The following is a 19,653-nucleotide window of genomic DNA, read 5'->3' as shown; positions in this document are numbered from 1 at the left end:
GAACCACCTATCTGTATACTGATTGTTCACCCACATTTAACATGAACTGGGTGTCAGACACTGAAAAACTTTTTAACAGAGTAAGAATTACAAATACTAACATTCTAATTATATCACTGTCTTTTGCTAAAAAACAGTCAGAAATCCCAGTTGTTCCACTGAAATATAAGATTATACTAGCCAAACCCACCACAGGATTATTTAAAGACATGTATATCAACAATTGTGCTATGTAAAGCAAAGCTAATAAATATGTAGAGACAAAACTTAAATTAAAAAAAAGTTACCAATAAAGTAGGAAAAGGCAGAACACTACGCCAGCTTTAATTTTTGTAAAATATATCAGACAACTGAAAGGAACTGAGTATTTTGTCAATTCTACAGACCACAATAATATGCTACTGAAAAAGTTGACCACTGATATGAGATTTCATGGGGGAGGGTGCAGGGAAGGAGGTTCAGAGATTGACTTGATGCAAAAAATCAACGGGTTTTGACTATACAATTTACATATTTAGAAAATCACCTTGAAAACCAAGCTTGAAATTCAACTCATGTCTAGATTTTTCATCTAAACTCTGGGTAAGAATATTACTTAAATATTCTTAATGTAAGTGTACACCATTTTTTTATGTTGTATCACTTCAATAAGAAAAAACTACATCCAAAATCCTGACTAAGTGCTTGGAATACAGGGAAAAACTTGGTCCCTCAGAGGTCAATAGCAGAACTCCCTAGTATGGTTAGCTTCACTCTCTGGTAGGGTTACGATGTACGTTTAAGATACCGATACTTGACTGTGTAGACAGAAAAGCCTAAATGTCAACTCCAAGATCTAACTGTAAATGAAAACTCATTCCCTGAAGGCATAATCTTTCACTTCCACACACCAACACAAAGATCACAGGCAATGAAAAAATAAACCAGAAGGCCACGCAGTTTGAAGACCAAATATTTCTTTACTTCAAAAATACATCTTTATATTCAAATTCCAAGTTGCTGCATTGTAGTAGGAATATGCAATCATAAATTTAATTTATCTTGATCATTTGCATTCTGTGGCAAACAGAGCTCAGGAAAAACATCTGGTTTTCAGTGAAGACCTCTGTTACCTTGTCTTCTGTCTGGGTTCATTATAATGTAAAACAGTCAAGAAATAAGCCTCAGGGTCACGTAATCCATTCTCAACTAAATTGTGAATTGCCTCACGATCGAACTTTATCCGATAATGAATGAATTTGTTCATCATGCATCACAAGAACTCTTCAGAGTATATGTGGAATTTTTAAATCTTTTAAGATGAACACAGAAAAGTACAGCAGTTACAGAACTGATTTTGCTTCTTAAAATCTTGCAGAACTTAAGGTCAGTTTGATAGCTAACCATGTAAAAATCTGAACAAAAACGGAAGGAAATTAGAATATTGAAAATCCTGCATAAAAAAATTAAATTTATGTCTTGGCATACCATCGTTCTCCTTGCATGGAGAGTCTGTTTTTCATTCTTGACTTTAAAGTAGGGCACACAGAAAAAATGTTCTTCATCCTTTCTTGCTTGATGATGTTACAATTCAGCAGTTAAATATTGTCTATCATCTATCTTGCATACTTGAATCCTTTTGGACAAGGCCAAACAGTGATGTTAAAAACAGTAATTATCACAATCATAATTGAACCTCTGGTAAATTAATTCCTAAAGAAGTTCTTAGAACTAACACATGGCCCCCATGTATTCAGGTAATAGGGCTCTTCTGCACTGGCTGCATCAAAGATCACTCTTTTGCTAAATTTCAGTGGTAAATGCTTCAAGCAGGAGGTACTGGTAGTCTTCTTAATATTTCCATTGCTATCTTTAGATAGGCTTTAGCCTGCAAAAACAGAAACATACATTGAGCACTCAATTTTCTACAAAAAGGAATATTTCACAATTAATTAGGTATTTGTTCTTTTACACACAAAGAGAAAATCAAAGATGTTTAAATAAATGGGTTAAATTTAGTGTTCAGGACAAACAATGCATTAATACACAGAATAAGCATAAGCATTATAGAAAACTACTGGTGGGGGAATTTAAATTTAACTGAACAATTTGAGCATGAGATGAAAGGGGAAAGGGGAAGAGGGAAGAAAAGGGAAAGGGAAATGGGAAAAGGGAAATGGGAAAAGGGAAATGGGAAAAGGGAAATGGGAAATGGGAAAAGGGAAATGGGAAATGGGAAAAGGGAAATGGGAAAAGGGAAATGGGAAAAGGGAAATGGGAAAAGGAATGAAAGGAAAGAAAAGTCCATAGTCTTCTGGAAGAGAAGTGATGAGGAAGACACAGACTATTTAGTGCCACAGGTACTATTAATTATAAACTTCCCTCATCCTGACAACCAGGATGCACGGGATAGAGAGTAAGAGAAAACAACAGCATTCAAAAAATTTTGAAACAATTAATGTATTACAGATTAGATGATAACTATGGAATTTCCTACTCAGACATTTAAAGTATTTTTAAAAAAAGACACCTTTCCAAAAGACTGAGGTAGGTATTGGAAAGAACTAGTTCTGCAACACTGGAATCCACACAGTTAAAGCTCTCTTCCACACTAGCCAGTGGCATCTGGTCAGACACCTTGAGCTGGAGGGCACAACAGCACAGAACTGCAGGACTATGGAGAGCAACCCAAGTAAGCATACTTAGTTAACATCTCTAAAAACCATGACACAGCTAGGGCCATGACCAGTCCACCATCAATTATTAACAAATCTAATGTCAAGGGACTTACATAAAAAAACTGTATAAAGTCCAACACAGAACTAACCCCAAAATTAAACCAAATTATTCCTGTATGATGCTCAACAACTTGTAGTCGAAAGGGAACATCTTTTAAAAATCTCGAAGTTTTATATAAGAATGTTTCATTAAAATAGCATTTTTCTGTGTATGTATATACACACTGCACACTGTTCCAGAGGTTGATTACTTCCATTGTTAAAATGTACACCTTTTCTATAATTTGAACTTGTCATACTTCAGATTCCAGCTGGTGCATCACATTCTCTGTCAAGTACATGGCAAACTCCCCTAAGTGAGCTTGCTCTTCTGCAAGATAGTGACCAACCTACCCCATCTTCTCCAGTAAGTCTGCATATACAGACCACATTGACAACCTTTCCTGCTTTCCTCGAACAAATCTCCACAATAATCCCTACCACACTGATTTCTCCTGTCTCCTGCAGGATGGTTCTAACCATGAATTAGTCCTTGTATCCCTGATGAGCCTTTAAAGCAGCAAACAAACTGACACATGCCAGAGGCCAGAGCTTGGGGGACAGGAAGAACAGGTCTGTCTGTCACACTAGGGCCACCAGCACTCACTGTCACTGCTCTGAACAAGGTGTCAGCCTTTTGCAGGGCCATGCACTGCTCATGTCTGTCTCCTCTTTTTTAGGGATTGCTCCTGGCTTGTAGGATTTTCTTTTCTGGCACTCTCACCCTCTACACCTCATAGTCTCAGTGCTCACCTCCCCTTAAAACCAAAGCCATAAAATTTTCTGAGTTTGTAAGGAATGCAGACAGCAAGACAGAATTGTTTTCTCTCACGTCCATGACTTTGTGGCAAAAATGGCAGAATTATTTAGAACTTAATTCACAATCAGGAATTTCAAACTTCTATGGCTACAGTCGCAATGCAGTTGGGTAACAGCCTGGGTGCAACACTCACCTCACTCAGCTATTAAAGTCCTGGGTGGTCCAGCTCCCCCCCAGCTAACCACTTGCCTAGACAAGATAATGGACCCACTTCAAGTGAAGTGACTGACTGAAGTCAAGCTGCCTTTGCAGTTCAATATTTGACTAATTGGTGTAGCAGCACACAAGGTGGGAATTTCAAACTACCTGGAACAGTCCCACAGGCAGTTCCCCCTTTGCACAGATGAATTCATGCGTTTTAATGATCCAATTAACAACCTGCATACAGTACCTTCTAAAGACTGCCCAGGCTGTTTGCCTGCTCCAGAGTTGACCAAATTGTACACGTAACTATAAATTCACCGTAAGCAGACTCAAGTGCTTGTATAAATGTAACCTTATATCAAGAGCCCAATAAATTTTAGATACTTTTCCCACAAAATGCTGTTAATGACTGTCTGAGCAACACTTCCCCAATGTACACTGACCCTCATTTGCCAAGCAGCTGATCACCACTTTGCAACAGGAGGCTCCTGATGCAGCTCTTTGTAGCCAGCATTCCAGCATTACTAGACACTGTCTAGTGTCTTGCCTGCTGACCTTTGGGTTTTTTGTTTCCTGGATCACTACTTTGTCTGTTGAACAGACCAGTATCTCATATGCGTCCTTAGAGAACTCTACCAGTCACCTGGCTTTGGCAAAAATCAACCGTTTTGAGCCTTGGCTTCCTGTCTTTGAACAAATCACTTAGCCATGAGTGAGGACCTGACCATCAATCAACATACCTGAAAGGTCTAAATGGAATCTTGGCGACTGTGAATATGCACTACATAAAAACAACCCTATTGAATAGCTTTTCCGACTCGTGATCTTTTCAATGTGCCATCTGCAGACAGAGAGCACAGCTCAGTTCAGCTGTTTAATCCATCATCACTAAGCAAAAGAAGTTGGGTTGCAAATGAAAACAAACAGGTTTTACTATTTCCTTTCAAGGTGGAAAACCAGCAGAGAAAGAATAAAGAATGAGTTCTTATTTATCACCCATAACCTTTTTCATTTTAATAGGATAAAAGCAAACTTCTCAGGTCAGTCACTCCCTTCATGTTTGAAAGCTCTAAATGAATGGTTTATAGATTTTCTGAAAACCATTTTTTTGCTGACAGACAACTTTATATTTAACAACAACATACCAGTTATCATTCCTCCCACTTCACGAGGATGAAGCGCACAGGAAGACAGAATGCCCTAAACCCAGGCCAGACTTGTTTATTATGAGCACTGCCTAGACAGGGTCTGAGAGCAGCACTAGGACAGGCAGAGGTAGAGGTGGAAGGTGATGCTCACAGAGTCAAAAAAAAAGCTGGGTAACAGCCACGTGAGAGACTGCTCACCTCTCAAACAGTGGCACAGTGCCAGAAGGGCACAGTTCTTAAGACCTCAAGGGCACAGCTGATAATGAATTGACTGCTGACAGCATAGATGGTGGAGTAGGAAACAGAACCTGTAAAGCAGTTCACTAGGAAATGGAGTGAAAAGTCCTACTTAGCATAAATAATCAGAACATCCTGATTCATCACTCTGTAATGGATCTGTATTACCATGGCCTAATACATGTTGGGTAGATTTAAAATGGAAGACTCCTTACTAGCTCATCTAATTAAGCCCTACAGTAATCCTAGGGAAATATTAGCCTTTCAGTTATGGCATTTCATTCTCCCTAAAAATCTTACCCATGAGAGAAGTATGCATCATTGCTAAGATTACTGCAGACTGTACAGGTCATGGCTGACTCTGCCCTGTTGTCATGGATTGGGCTGGTGTGGCCTGACCTGCTGGTTTGCTTTCACTGGAGAGCAGATCTTAGCCTGCCAACAGCTCACTACAGTGCCTGCCAGTATCTGGTGCAATTGCCACACAAACACAGAACTCAATTTATAATCAACAAAGTAAAAGCAGGTAGGAGCTGATACCACGTTTTCCTTCACCCAAACCACTGCATACAAACAACTCCAGACCAGCAACTCAGAAACACAGAGATCCCATCACTCGCTTACAGGCCTTATACACCACAGGATACAAATCCCAGTACTGACATGGTTTCTAATGTCTATTTCTGATTACAAGACTCCAAGACTATTAAGCTGCTTTATCCAGCCCAGCAATCCAAAAGAGAATCTGTGCAATTTTGACTGGAATATCAAATGCTCCGGATGCTAGCTTACCTGTAAAGAAGGAAAAGGAATTTAAATCTGCTCAACTGATCTGTTAGGGCTTACAATTTATTATGTACTGGAGGAAACTGGCCACAATGAGCAATTAATCAATAGTGACTATCACAAAGACAAACAGTAGTCTTAGCTACCATCTACATGAAAATAAGCATAGCCAGCCTGCCATTGATAACTTTGGTTCTTAGCAATCTCTGCACAACCACGTTCCAGTTCAATCAGATTTTTAAATAGCTTTAATTTCCATGGAAATTGCTTGTTACTTTGACACAACTCCAGCCTTCAGTGCATGACCATTGCTGCCTTCCAATGTCTTATTTTACACTGGTCAGCTCAGAAGGCACTAAAAAAATGGATGACAAATGCAGCTTTAAACGAGTCTACTTCAGATATAAGCTTCATGCGACCCAGAGAAATTCTTGGTTGCTACAAGAGGTCCAGAGACTATCCCACTCCATCCCTCCTCTGGGCAGCTCCACCATAAGATTCTCTTTGCATGTACTCACAACTCTTGCCAAATTACCATGAAGTCTCAAGTCAGAAAGGCAGACTTACTGAGACAGTAGAAGTCAATCCATACATTGTAACATGGAATTGAAGAAATGGATAAGTAAGCTGGATTTATGAAACTAAAATATCAAAGAAAAATCCTCAGTGCTCACGGGAAACTTCCTATTAATCCTATGTATCAGCAGTTCTAACAGCCAAACCATTCTTAGGGGCAGCCCCAGCTGGGTAATACTGCTAACCCAATGTGCCCTTACACACATCTAAAAACACATCCTGCCCAAAAACACATGGCTAAGTAGAACAGTGCAAATCAAATGCAGTATAGTAACATCCTTCACAGAGACTATCCCACACTCAGCATTTTCTCTAGCAGACAGAACCGTAAATGAGGGTCTGATGATGCATTGTACTGTCTACACCCTGAATGAAGGATTTGAATCTACACGTACCAAATGCTACTGTGATGATTCAAAGGAAGCCTTGATGATAAAGGCATGTTATAAATCATACCATGCAGCCTTCCTTAGGGTTTGCTTTTCTTTTAAAAATATCACACCCTGGACTGACCACTCATTAAATGGAATTATTGACGACAACCAAACGACAAAACAGGATTCTGTGACTTTCTTGGGATCAGTACTTAAATTTTTCTCCAACTACTTCTTGCAATCTTTAAAAGGCTGTATGTTTCTACCCTACTTATGTATCACCCTTTCATAAGCATTCTACAGAAAAAGTGTTTCTGAATACAAACTTGATTTGTCTGTTTGGATGACACCACAGCAAGGTTTGTAACGTTCTGATTTAATTGAAAAGGGATTATTAACCAGACTTATTTTGCTCTGTTCCATCAGACTGCTGATGCCTTGTGCCCCTGCTTTCCACCTGAAAGGGTTTTTTGTCTTCCCTTATAAATCAGTGTGCAATTTACTGGACTCAAAATCCTTCACCTGTATATAAATAGAATGTGAATGGACATACTGGTACACCAAGTGTATTTTGTACTTGTTTGAGGTGGGAGGTGACAGGTGGGAGTTTGGTGCTCAGCAATCACAGATGGCCTGTCTGTTCTGCCAAGGTATTGATAAATCCACTGTGCCATCCAGGCTGTGATATACCCAAAGTTTCTAGCAGGAATTCCTCACAAGATAACCACCATAAGTCTCTGGGCTTTATGCTCACAGAAGGAAGAGCTCTCAGGAACTTCTATTTATCTTTCTCCCAGTGTGATGGAGAGTTCACTGGGCATTTAGGCAGCTCCTTTGATGGAAGAATAATTCCACTGCAATTAATCATGTTCTATATCTCTTGCTGTGCCTCTAGTCTTCTTACCTGCAAGCTTCAGGATGCCCATTCCAAACACCTGTTTTGCTGCTGGCTCCTTTCCCATGGTCCATAGGAAGATCCAGTACACCTAAGCATGATCAATTTCACCTGGTTTCAGTGATTACTCCTTAGTTTTCCCTATTCTACCTTTTCCCCTGCCTTTTTACCCCAATTCTACCTTTTTAGCAACATTCCTGATTTTCGTTTACCAGCTTTTGCTCTTGCATCTGTTTGAGTGAGTGAAAAAATGGAGCCTGGGCCAGCTAATCCACTTCCACAGCGTGATGGAGGAGAAAAATACTCAATAATCCCCAGAAGTGTCTCACTCCAGAAAGTAAGCCCTCACTGTTGATTAAAGAAATTATAAGCTTCTTGTAGAGGATCTTGGGTCACTCCCAGCTGCTGCATTAGGCTGACCATACAAGTACAGCAATCTTCCATTCCTACATCACAAAGTTTTATGAATGAAGAATATTAAGGAAAAAACACAAAAAAGCACCACAATTTAAATAACTAAGCTGACAGAAACACTAACACAGACAATGTTATACCAAGAGCAAAATCATTTTAGCAGCACTGTTATTTCTCCCAGGGGACTGCCTCAAGCTTCACCAAAAGAGAACTCCAGTCATCAAATCTTCCTATCCTTTAGCTATATTGTCAATACTTTGCATAAGCAGATTAGTCTTGTGTATTCTGTGCCTTCCCTCAGGAAGAACTTTTTAAGTTCACACATGTACCATTCTACAAGTAATTTCCTTTTTTAGTTCTTAGTAATTTCCTTGTCATTTGTGAAAAGGAAACCCTTTTTCCACCAACTACATCTAAGTTTTAAAATAATAAATTTAGACAAGTTTGCTTAGACATTTTGAAATTCTTTTGTAAAGTCAGAGGTATATTTTTATATGTCCACAAGGCAAGATGAACCCCATGGCAGATGTGTAAGCAAAATGGTATTAACTGACATATTTTAGAAACCATTTTATTCTAGGCTTGAAAGAGCTCAAAAGGTGTGACAACATGCTGGGTTTCTAAGAAGTCAATCACCATCCCTATTCCCTACTGTTTGAACCTGCTAGGTATTATTTCAGGTCTATGATTCTGTATTTGATTTGTAAGTGTGTTCTAACAAAATCAGCATAGAATTTTGTATGAAAATCGCACATTTAAGCAACAAGAGCAGAGAAATTCAGCAGACATTGCTCTCTATGAAGAAAAGTTGTTAATGCATGAATAGCCATAATTTCAGTTTATTTGAGAAATACGATGATGACTGTCATGTATTAAAGATTACAATCTGACCTTATATGCCCTCTCCCACCATCAGTTATGTGCTAAGAATTTATTTTTTCTTTAAAAATGTAAGAGAATGATATTTTTTCTATCTTCAAAATTAGAAGAAAACCAGGGATGAAGGAAAATTCTCTCATTCTATAGAGATTAGTGACATTTGTAAAAAGCACATTCTCTGAGAACTATTATCTCACAGACACAAAGGCAGAGAAGGATATTAAGAGTTTTCCCCAGAGTCATACATATTTGTCAATCTTTATTCCTCTGCATATTTAACTTAATTGCCAAAAATGGTGATTATAACCCACCCTTTTGTTATAAAAAACATAGTTCAAGGAGGAACAGATGGCAACACAACAGAATTTCTTGCCTTTTTATTTTCAGAATGCTGTCCCATACATACATGTCTGAATTCTTTGCTCAATAGTCCAGCAGGCTACAGACTCTTGGTTATTTCAGATTTCAGATACTGTGAGCCTTCCACCTTAGTTTCCCAGCTGTTTTCCTTCAGCTTTGACCAAAGCCATATATCCATTCAAACCTTCACATTGCTGATCAAACTTCTCAGAGAGAAGCTGCTATATGGATAACAGGGATTCCTTTTCAGATAGACCTGGACTCAAGATCACTACATTATTCCATAGCATGGGCCTTGCCCAAACCTAGCAAAAACATGGTATTCAATTAGAAGTCAACACGCCACTTTTCTTTCAGAACAAAATTACAATTTTCAGACTGCCACTGTTCTTCCAGAATCCCGTTCAATATGTTAATAACACTGGATTAACAATGTTAATGTTCTCCTCCCCCTTTTTTTTTTTCCTTCTAAATACTGGGAAGGAAAAAACCCCATTTCAGCACGTGCCTAGCAATCATGATATTGAAAAAGCTACTAATATTCAAATGTTCCATAGGTACAGCCTACCTTATTGTGAATTGATTCTACCATCTGTTATCAGTATTAATAATTTTTTCACTATCTATCTTTAAGCAGCATTCAAGAGTGAGGCTGCATTATGCCATATACTGTGTACAGCACCCTGCCCTACAGAGCCTGGCAAACAAACTCTAGCAGAGAAAGAAAACAGCAGACAGGGAAAACTTACTCTATCAGCAATAATGAAATTCTACATGTTCAACTACTGTTCTTTACAGATTTGCTTATTTGAATCCCACCACCTCACCAACTTGCATTTTCCACTGACAATAGAATATTATGGTAAATACACTGAACAAATCAGTTTCCTCTTGTGGGCAAATTGCTCCACTTCCTGATGAAAACAACCCAGGTACTGACAATATGAAGTTTTGTTCCAAACATCTTTGAGTAAGACCATTTGACAGTTTCCAGGCTCAGCTACCAAAGGCTTAGCTGACAGTTTCAGAGGACCTACATTAGCTGCAAGGTCTCATGAGGCTTGACACTGACCTTCCTCCTCTTCGCATGCCAGGACCTGGATCAAATCTTCTCTATTCTGAAGGATTCAGCCTAATTAAACAAAACCAAACCCACAGAAGCAGAACAGATGACCAGCATTCCAAAATCAAGGGCCTGAGTTACTTACTGGTACTACCTTCTTTTACTTTGTTTCCTTACTTCATTCAAAAACCCATTTCTTTCCAAACAGCAATAAGAAGCAGCACTCTACATCCACTTTGAGAGGAGAGCTCTCTGTTGTTCTAAGTGCAGTGCACCAAACTTACAGCATCACTTTGGGGCTGAGAGACCACAACAGGCTGTCCTGAATCACACGTCTCCCGTATATTGACGTGCAGTGGAACGTCTCCTGCATCAAAAATACCAAGACATACATATGTGAAGACCTAGTATTTCTTAAATGTTTCCTCAAAATAACCTTAAGCAACTTAGGTTACTCAACTGCTATTCAGTATACTCTTGGAATTGCTTTAGCTCCAAAAATTAGTACTTAAAATGAAAATTGGCTGCAATATAGTTTCCTTACATCCACAATGAATAATGCCACACATATTTTGGATTTTTCATTGAATAGAAAGGACCATGCTTTAGTCATTTATTAGAGAAGGAAGGGCTTTTTGCCTCAGACACAGAAAAATACAGGCTGAGATACAAATTATTTTGTTTATGTGAAATAAATTGCCTGAGTGTTAGGCAACTGTTCATCATGCAACTTACCCTTCAGCCTATCTCCTCACTGTAAGTTCTTTTCAGTGCTGTTTTAAGATTTTAATTACTGTTCAAAGACTACTTTGAATACTTAATTTCCAAATAATAGCATTTGTTATTGTCCTTATTAGGCCTTGGATCCAATTAAAAGGTGGACAACTATTCAGTTCATTCTTCTTTCCAACAGAAATCTTCTTTATATTCTGCTTTTATAATGAGCAGGGAACTGCCAGAGAGGAAAGGAACATTCTAAAGGAGAATCAATTAGCAGCCCTGTTCTATTCTGAGACATACTTTCTGCAACACAGATTTCACCACTACAAAAAACTTGGAGATTCCTATGTTTACTGCTACATAAATAATTTTGAAGTGAACTGAAGACCAACTTTCTTTTACTGGAAGACACAGCTACATTTTACATCATGGATAGATAAAGACAGAACAGCCTACCTCAGTTCAATCCTGACATATGAGAAACTGTGCAAGTTTAATTCATACATTTTAGCAATTGATTTAACTCAAATCAAGGCCATTGTAAATTACTGAGATGCAATTTATTCAGAAAAATAAACAGTTAAAAAACTGTATGAAAATTGACAAAGTTTAAGAAATAAAAAAAAACCAAACCCAAAGCAAGTAGGAAAAACAAAACAAAAACAAACAAATAGTAAACACAAAAGCAGTGGCTCCATGATTAGTGTGCTGGATCTCTGAACAACTTTATTATTATTTAGGATAATTACAGTCCATTTCCTTCAATTTTTTTTTTCCTTATTTCAGTCATGAATAAATTGAGGTATAACAGTCTGTTCATGTATTCATTTTTTTAAAAATTCAGGGTGTCCTCTGAAAGTTTTCTAACCATAAACATTCTTCATTGAATAACAGTAATTTGTACATCTCCCTGACATTCTTATTTTACGTAGAGACTAATCTTCTCTTTTTTTCCTGTGGATGTTTTGTTATTGAAAAAATACATCTTCAATATCTTCTTAATAACAATTTCCAATAATTACAAAATAGCAGCCTCTCTCTTTTCCTCCTCAGACTTATAAATATGTGCAGGTACTACAGGAGCATACAGGACTTGTAAGAACAGAAGTGCAGTCAGGAGATAAAGAAAAATGCATTATAATTTTTAAAAATCAAAAATTTGTAATTTAAGCAGAAGATATCAAAACCATCTGCATAGCTGTTTGGGTGGTAAGGGTTTGAGGAAGATAAAACTTTTGCACTATTCTTCATTACCCAGTGTGATGGGAACTTGACATCGTAAGTTCTTCTGATATTAACAACTACTGCTGACTGCAAAGAAAGAATAATTTAAATTTACTGTAGGAAGAAAAATAAAAGAATTTTAAAAATCTGGCAGTCATTGCTGATGGTCAGGAACCATGCAGTGTTTAAAAAGTCAGGAATTGCAAAGGTCAGGATGGAACACACAGAAATTATGATCTCAGTATAATGTATACCAGCGGCACAGCTTTCCAGTCATGGTTACAGCCCTCAAACTTCAGAAAAAAAATTTCAGAGACAGGGAGAGAAAAATCAGCAGCACAAAGTCTCACAAACCTCGTCACATATTCCATATGAGAACAGTAAAAATACAAGACAATCAGAAGTATATGAAATAACAAGACTTCACTTGAAAGTCTGCTGGGAACTGCTAATTGTCTTCTGTCATAAACAAAAATAAGGTATTCAGTAATATTAATGACAGCCAGCTCTGAGCAAGTGGAAGGACGACACTTTTCAATCCTGCACACTGTTAGTTTGCAGAATTTGTCAGCTGCTGGGTGACAAACACCTTGTTGGGCTTCCAAGAAGGACTAGGCGCTTATCTAAACAAACAGAACAGCCACAGGTGTCGGAAAAAATACACAAAATAAACTTAGAATTACTAATTTTTAAATATATGCACAGATATATATGTAAAAATATGTTCTTAAGGTTTTTGGGCAGAATTCAAGTAATACTGAGATAAAACTTCTATTTGGGATGGATTACCATAACATCCGTAAGCAGTAATTCTTACAATGCCATATGGTATTATTATGTAATGGTCATCCCTGGAAGGAGGAGCATACTAATCAGATCAAGTACTGTAATTCAAAATTTAGCCCTTGGGGTATTATTCTTAATCTTAGTCTGGTTTTGCATTGACAGTTTAAAGTTAAACTTCACTCTGCTTTGTTTTGTACATCTCATCTATCCCCTGCTAAATCTGTACATCTCTCACATCACTCCTAATTAAATCCAATCACAATCAGTTCTGCACTCTTAGGAAATAACAAAAACCACCTATGGGACCAATGCCATGGTATATCATTTGTGCCTGCGTATCTAAATGCATGTTTGATTCAACTGCTTGCAGAGCATTTGCATCCATCCACATAACCCAGGGCTGCAGAAGTCCCCTTGGGCTCTGATCACAACTCATTACATATTCAGAAAACTAAAAGATAGCCCAAAAGCATGTCTCTAATTATGTGTTGCCTTGCTATCTCAAGTCTATGTCAGACCTTGATGTTTCTGTGTTGATCTTTCTAAGTGAGCTTCCTGGTTCTTTTTAATGAATTAGCTATGGAAAATCATTGAGATAATTAGAGTAATACATGGAAACACATCATTAGCAGATGCAATTACCCCATTTACCAACTTAATTACACTGTGTTATATTCTTTACTTACAGCGCAGGTAGAACCATGCCTTTTTAAATCAGTAATGTATATTTTAAAGATCCGTGTACATTTTAGCCCACAGGCATGACAGATAGCTTAATCATAGCTAATCACAGAATGATTTAAGTTGGAAGGGACCTTAAAAATCATTTAGTTCCAAGCCCCCTTCTGTGGACAGGGACACCTTCAAGTAGAGCAGGTATCTCAGAGCCCTATCCGATCTGCCATTGAACATTCTCAAGAATGGAGCACCCTTAACACTAGACAACCTGTGCCAGTCCCTCACAGTAAAGAATTTCTTCCTAATATCTAATCTAAATCTACCCTCCTTCAGTTTAAAGTAATTCTCCATTGCCCTATCATTGCCTGCCTTTGTAAAAAGTCTCCAGCTTTCACACCCGTTTACACACCAGAAGGCTGCTATAAAGCCTCCACTGAGTCCATATTTAAACAAAAATAATTTAAACTAAACAAATAACATTTATTGGTATTACTAGACAGAGTTTAGGTCTGACCTAAGACTAAATTGAATTCTTGGTTATTTGTAAAAATTGCTGTATAGTCAAGCACATAATAAATTTCAGGTAATACAGGACATTGATATCAAAAAAATTCATGTTCTGAATTGTTTGTAAATACAAAGATTTAAGATGCAATTCAAGAATTTTCATATGCAGTCAACATCACCATTACAAGACTGACAAGGAACAGAGCATACTGCTTATTAGTTCCATTACATCTGAAAACAGTCTGAATCCAAAGTAATCTAGGATTATGCAGTTTCATCAGTTAATGCTTCATGCACACCATGAGATTTTTCTTCAAAAATAAAACCATTCCCATATTCTTACCCAAAATATCCAATCCAAGGGTTTTTGCCAGATCTTTTACGCCATCAGTTCCAAAAATGTGTGTCTCATGCTTACATTTGGGACATTGGAAAACACTCATATTTTGAACCAGTCCTAAAACCTGTCAAAGGAAAGGAAAGATTGCTCAAACAAAGCACTGGTATTTCCATATTAATCTCTGATAATATAGAATAAATTATCCACTAAGAACCAACAGAGAGTAGTTATTTAAAATAGGAATCAGACTCATTAATATCATTATCAGCTCTTGTTAGTCATCTCAGTGGCACCATCATCTGGCATTATTTCAATTTCTTCACTTTTATACTTCTTGAAGACTACCAGCCTTATTTGTAAGAAAAAAGTACTTCTTGCACAAACCTAACTTGCCAAGAACTCTCCCTGCCAGTATTTCATTTTCAAACTCTGAATACTGGAAGAATTTTCATGCTGTGTTTTACAGTTTTGTCCTTTGCAGTTTCAGGAAAGAGAAAATAAAAACATAGCATTACAAGAAATTACACAATCAGACGTGCTTTTAAGGTATTTTTATAAGTTATCCTGTAGGGAAATGTTTTCAAAAAGAATCAGATTTGTTTTTCTTCTGCAGAGCAGAAACACATTTTAAAGATCAAACAATAGAAATAATTATGTGAGACTAATTGGCAAAACCCATAGCATAAAAATCTAATACACACATCCTGGGTACCCCTCCATTGATGCCAGGTTTTCAATATCACCCTTATAAAATACGTCAAATAAAAATTTGCCAAGTCATTCACACACAAAAAAAAAATCTTCCTTCACAGTGCAAACTAATGCTAATAATCTCATTTTATTCACATAGTAAACAAAACTCTACATTGAGGGAGATCAAAATTTCCAGAAGAGACAGAAAAAGTGTTCAAATGCTACAGGGTACAAGTTTCTATTCACCTGCTAAGGAACAGAATATCAGCTTTAAGAGATGAAATGTTACAACATTTCACTTTCAGATTTATATATTAGATAGATACATTACAAATACTATAGCTAGTTTTAGAATACACCACTCATGTTGCTATTTACTTTGTAGCATTTGTATTTCTACATTTTCCTGAACCTTCTAGTTTTGTGTTGAACAAGGTGGTCCCTAGTTATTAGAGAAGAAACATGTCCACTATGCTAATGAAGCATACCTAGGAGGAGACAGCACTGTTCAGTGCAACCAACAAATATATTTAATAAAAAGTAAATGTACAACTTCTTGCACTGTACTTACATTTAAAAAGTATGTTATTTACAATATCATCATAAAAGTTTCCTTAGTTATAAGCTGAAATTAATCACAAGATGGTCACCTGTTTTTTCTACACCACCATACAGTATATTTGCTACATTTTCCTTTACTTATGTAAAATTCTCAGATGGTTTAAAGCAAGGAACATTTTAAGAAATAATATGTTTTTAAAAAATTTACCTACTTCCAATTTAACACCTCAAACTGACTTCACCCTTTTCTACTCTGTCCCAGGGACTGTCAGAGAAGTGGAACAAGATTCTATCTACTGACACATTATTACAGGTAATTTTATCATCTAGTTCTTACATTGGTAGAGCCATGAAATACTACATATCGAAGGGTAAAAGGTGCAGGAAAACTAAAAAGGGACCTGTACAGCCACAGCCTTCTATGGATGACCTCTAAGCAGGCATTCATCCTACTCTCCCCTACAGTCAAGTCATGGAGTTTTTACTCTGTTGGTAAACTGAAGAACATTGAAAGGTGTATTTTCGACTAAAGAAAAATATTATTTTCAGCAGGATATATGGAGGCCATTTTTGAAAGTACATGGGGAGAAAAAAGAAGTCATTTGAAATTTACACTTTAATTACTTCATTTTCAGGTATCTTGGGGTTTGAACTTCCTGTTCTCTTTGAAGTACTCATACAACACTTATGATTCAGCAAATTTATCATCAAAGAAAAGTAGTCTACTATTGTTTTGTGAATAGTTAAGCATAATTACAGCTGGTTTTTTTCATATTTCAATAGCCTAATAACTAAGAAGTCCTTCAGCCAATACAAAAGCAAATGCTGACATACAGCTGTATCTCCAATGCTAGACCAGTTTTAGAGGCCTTATACACTCTCCTTTTTTGTTTCCATTAAAACAAACCTTACTAAAAGGAAATGACAATTCAGTATTACACAATAATTTAAATTTTTCTGTGTTGGTCCTGTTTGTCAGCCAATAAATAGCACATATTTAATAATATATAACTGATTCTTCTGGAACATGAAGATGGCACTTAAAAATACTAAGTATAATACAGAATATTTCCAAATACACAACTTTATTGCTAAGTGTATTTTTACCATTCATATTTCTGCACATATATTTACAGAAGGGAGCTCCTTACGACCTTCAGAGCTTTTAAATCTACGAAGTAATAGGTCTGGCTAATGAAGTCAGTAAAAACCCTCATTTTCCTGCTCAAATAATAGACTTGTAATAGCTTCAAAGCAGCTGTTACTGTCTACACAAACTATTTCGTAAATGTGGGTGAATTCTATTCTAGTTCTTGTTGAGCTTGGCAAACTCGGCTCAGGAATGACACGAAAACTTGTATGCAGCACAATACAGGAGCTAACCTATGGCAGAAGCACCAAGCTGCACTCCATTTAGTCTCATCGTTATTTTAAACGGCAAAGAGGCATCTGGCAAGAAATAACAGGAAATGAAGAACTCTTTCATTAGGAGTTATCTGCACACAGTTTCTGAATGTTTACTTCTTGTGCTCAGCTAACCTTTTGGTTACACAGTAAATCATGCCTAAATCCAAATATACAACCTCCTAAGTTAAAGAAAATACAGTGATGAAATGAAAGTTCTCTGTATTTACACTGGGAGACAATTCCTGAGAAACCCACTGCAGTCATCCACTGTACTTAAGGATGGATGGTGCTGAGGTCTGACTGCAGGCTGATAGGGACTGAAGTGACAGGGTTACAGTTCCTCTGCCACCAACTTCCTGTGTCAGTCACTTTGTATTGAAGTGCTTCAAGTCAACATGCACAATATTTCTATCTTCCTACCTTTCATACTATAATGAACAATTTCTGTCTCTAATATCTGCTCCCAACATGAAGCCATAATCATTGATGCTTCAGAAATACCAGTAAGAACATAGCCAAATAAGCCATTTTAGTACAAGTCAGAAGGAAATACATAGCTGAGTTTATCTAAGCAGTTTTCTGAAACCTGCAAAATTCATGGCATAACCTTCCAATTCAAGGAAACTTCCAGAAAAACTGCAGATTTAACTAAAACCCTGTCTTTTCTTTCAGGGATATGATTGATGAGATAAACAATAATGAACTGAACTCAGCATCAGCAGGAGGAAATAGATAGTTTTTCTCCTAAATACTCAAAATTAATCACTTTGAGTCACCCTTAGGACCACACGAAAACGCTGGCCAAACTCTCATAAGAGACAAGAATCTTGAAACTTGTGATAGGAGTTAGCAATACTGCAAATTCCTTCTTCACTGTAAGTGTAGGTGTGCTCCATTGCACAAGAGATGTCACTCCTCTTTTAGTGACTATGTCCTAAGACTGAAAATATTAATTTTGCCCTGTAAACCTGGTTTTAATGCTGACTCTCCTTGCCAGATTTTCATTAGTTCCTTCAGTCATTCTACTTCAATTTCAATAAAGGACAAACAACATTAATAACTGTGACTTTACTGTGGTAATACTACATGTGTCATCTCAGTCTTCAATAACCAATAACAATGGGTGTGAGGGGAAGGTGGAATATATAGGCCTGTATGAACATGGGAGAGACCACAGTTCATTAAATTCAAGAAAGCATACTCAGAGTTCAGTAACCTATAGCCTCTCTGCTTCTTTGAAAAGTCAGCTCTTTGCAAGCACTTTCTGAAAAATGAAAGATTTTAGAGATTAGAAATGTGAAAATCAGTTTATTATGTAATCAGGATATGTAATTTTAGCACAGACCTGCAAATTCCACCTCTTTGACATAAACATCAGGTCTGAAGTTGTCCATGAAAAATTGTATCACTTCACTTTCTTTAGATCCTCATATTTAGTTGACATTTAGAAATGTAGTACATAGGCAGAAGCTGCCTAAAATTCAAGCAACTGACATATTTGTACACATGTACATACAGGGCAGAATAAATTGAAGCAGGGTAGAATAAAATAAAGCAGGGTAATGAAAAAGGTAAGGCTGATAACTGATTCAAGAGCATTCAAACTCAACATGTGGTGCAACAGCTTTATTGTGACTTCTCACTTGATTTGACAACATCTGATAATTCCAACGAACCAAAACAGATCATACTTAATAACTTATCTTCCACTAGTCAAATCAGTATGACCCAAGCCCATCATAGAATGTATGATCTTCTTGGAGGCCATTCTCTTCAAAGGACATTGAACCAAACAGTTTTAGAAAGAAATCTTGGTAATTTCTCATTAAAACAAAAGGGAAATCCAGTGAAGCACTAACTTGAACACAATTTAAATTGAAGAAAACCATTTTACATCATTTCAGCAAACCCAAACAAAATCAAAACAAAATGTTCTGTATGTTATTCCTCTTGTTTTCCTTCTGACAGCAAATTATAAATGTTACAATGCTTTCATTTTGATGCAAATATGCTTAAAGAATAGTTAGTAATAAGGAATTCATCAAAGTATTTCTTTTGTTAAGCCATCCTGTAAATTAAAAAAGGGAAAGCAATCACTTCAACTTTCTGTTGCATTTTTTTAAATTAGGAAAACACTAGTTAGGAAAAAAACTTCCTTTCTTAAGAAAGAGTAGAAGTGACCTTCACACAGGTAAGCAAGAAAACATCTTTTTTCCCTTACAGCTTATGATAAGGAAGCATTTCAAATCATATTCTTTCATCAACTGCCCATTTAAAAATTAATC

The 19,653-nt window shown here is 36.9% G+C and overlaps 1 protein-coding gene across 1 annotated transcript in view; it reads right to left on the bottom strand.

Moving 5' to 3' along the window:
* Positions 1–939: 939 nt before the first annotated feature.
* Positions 940–19,653, bottom strand: part of NUBPL (nucleotide binding protein like) — a 78,769-nt gene continuing 60,055 nt past the window's right edge. Inside the window, exons 9-11 of the mRNA XM_038137812.1 lie at positions 14,711–14,831; positions 10,737–10,819; positions 940–1,867 (exon numbers count right to left, since the gene is read on the bottom strand). Of these exons, the coding sequence (XP_037993740.1) occupies positions 1,805–1,867; positions 10,737–10,819; positions 14,711–14,831 (267 nt within the window). The 3' untranslated portion in view covers positions 940–1,804. The remainder of the gene's footprint in view (positions 1,868–10,736; positions 10,820–14,710; positions 14,832–19,653) is intronic.

The sequence above is a fragment of the Motacilla alba genome, chromosome 5 (assembly GCF_015832195.1).
Source record: "Motacilla alba alba isolate MOTALB_02 chromosome 5, Motacilla_alba_V1.0_pri, whole genome shotgun sequence".
Taxonomy (NCBI): Eukaryota; Metazoa; Chordata; class Aves; order Passeriformes; family Motacillidae; genus Motacilla; species Motacilla alba.
The sequence above is the reverse complement of the archived record's forward strand: the minus strand, read 5'-3'. Positions and strand labels throughout refer to the sequence as shown.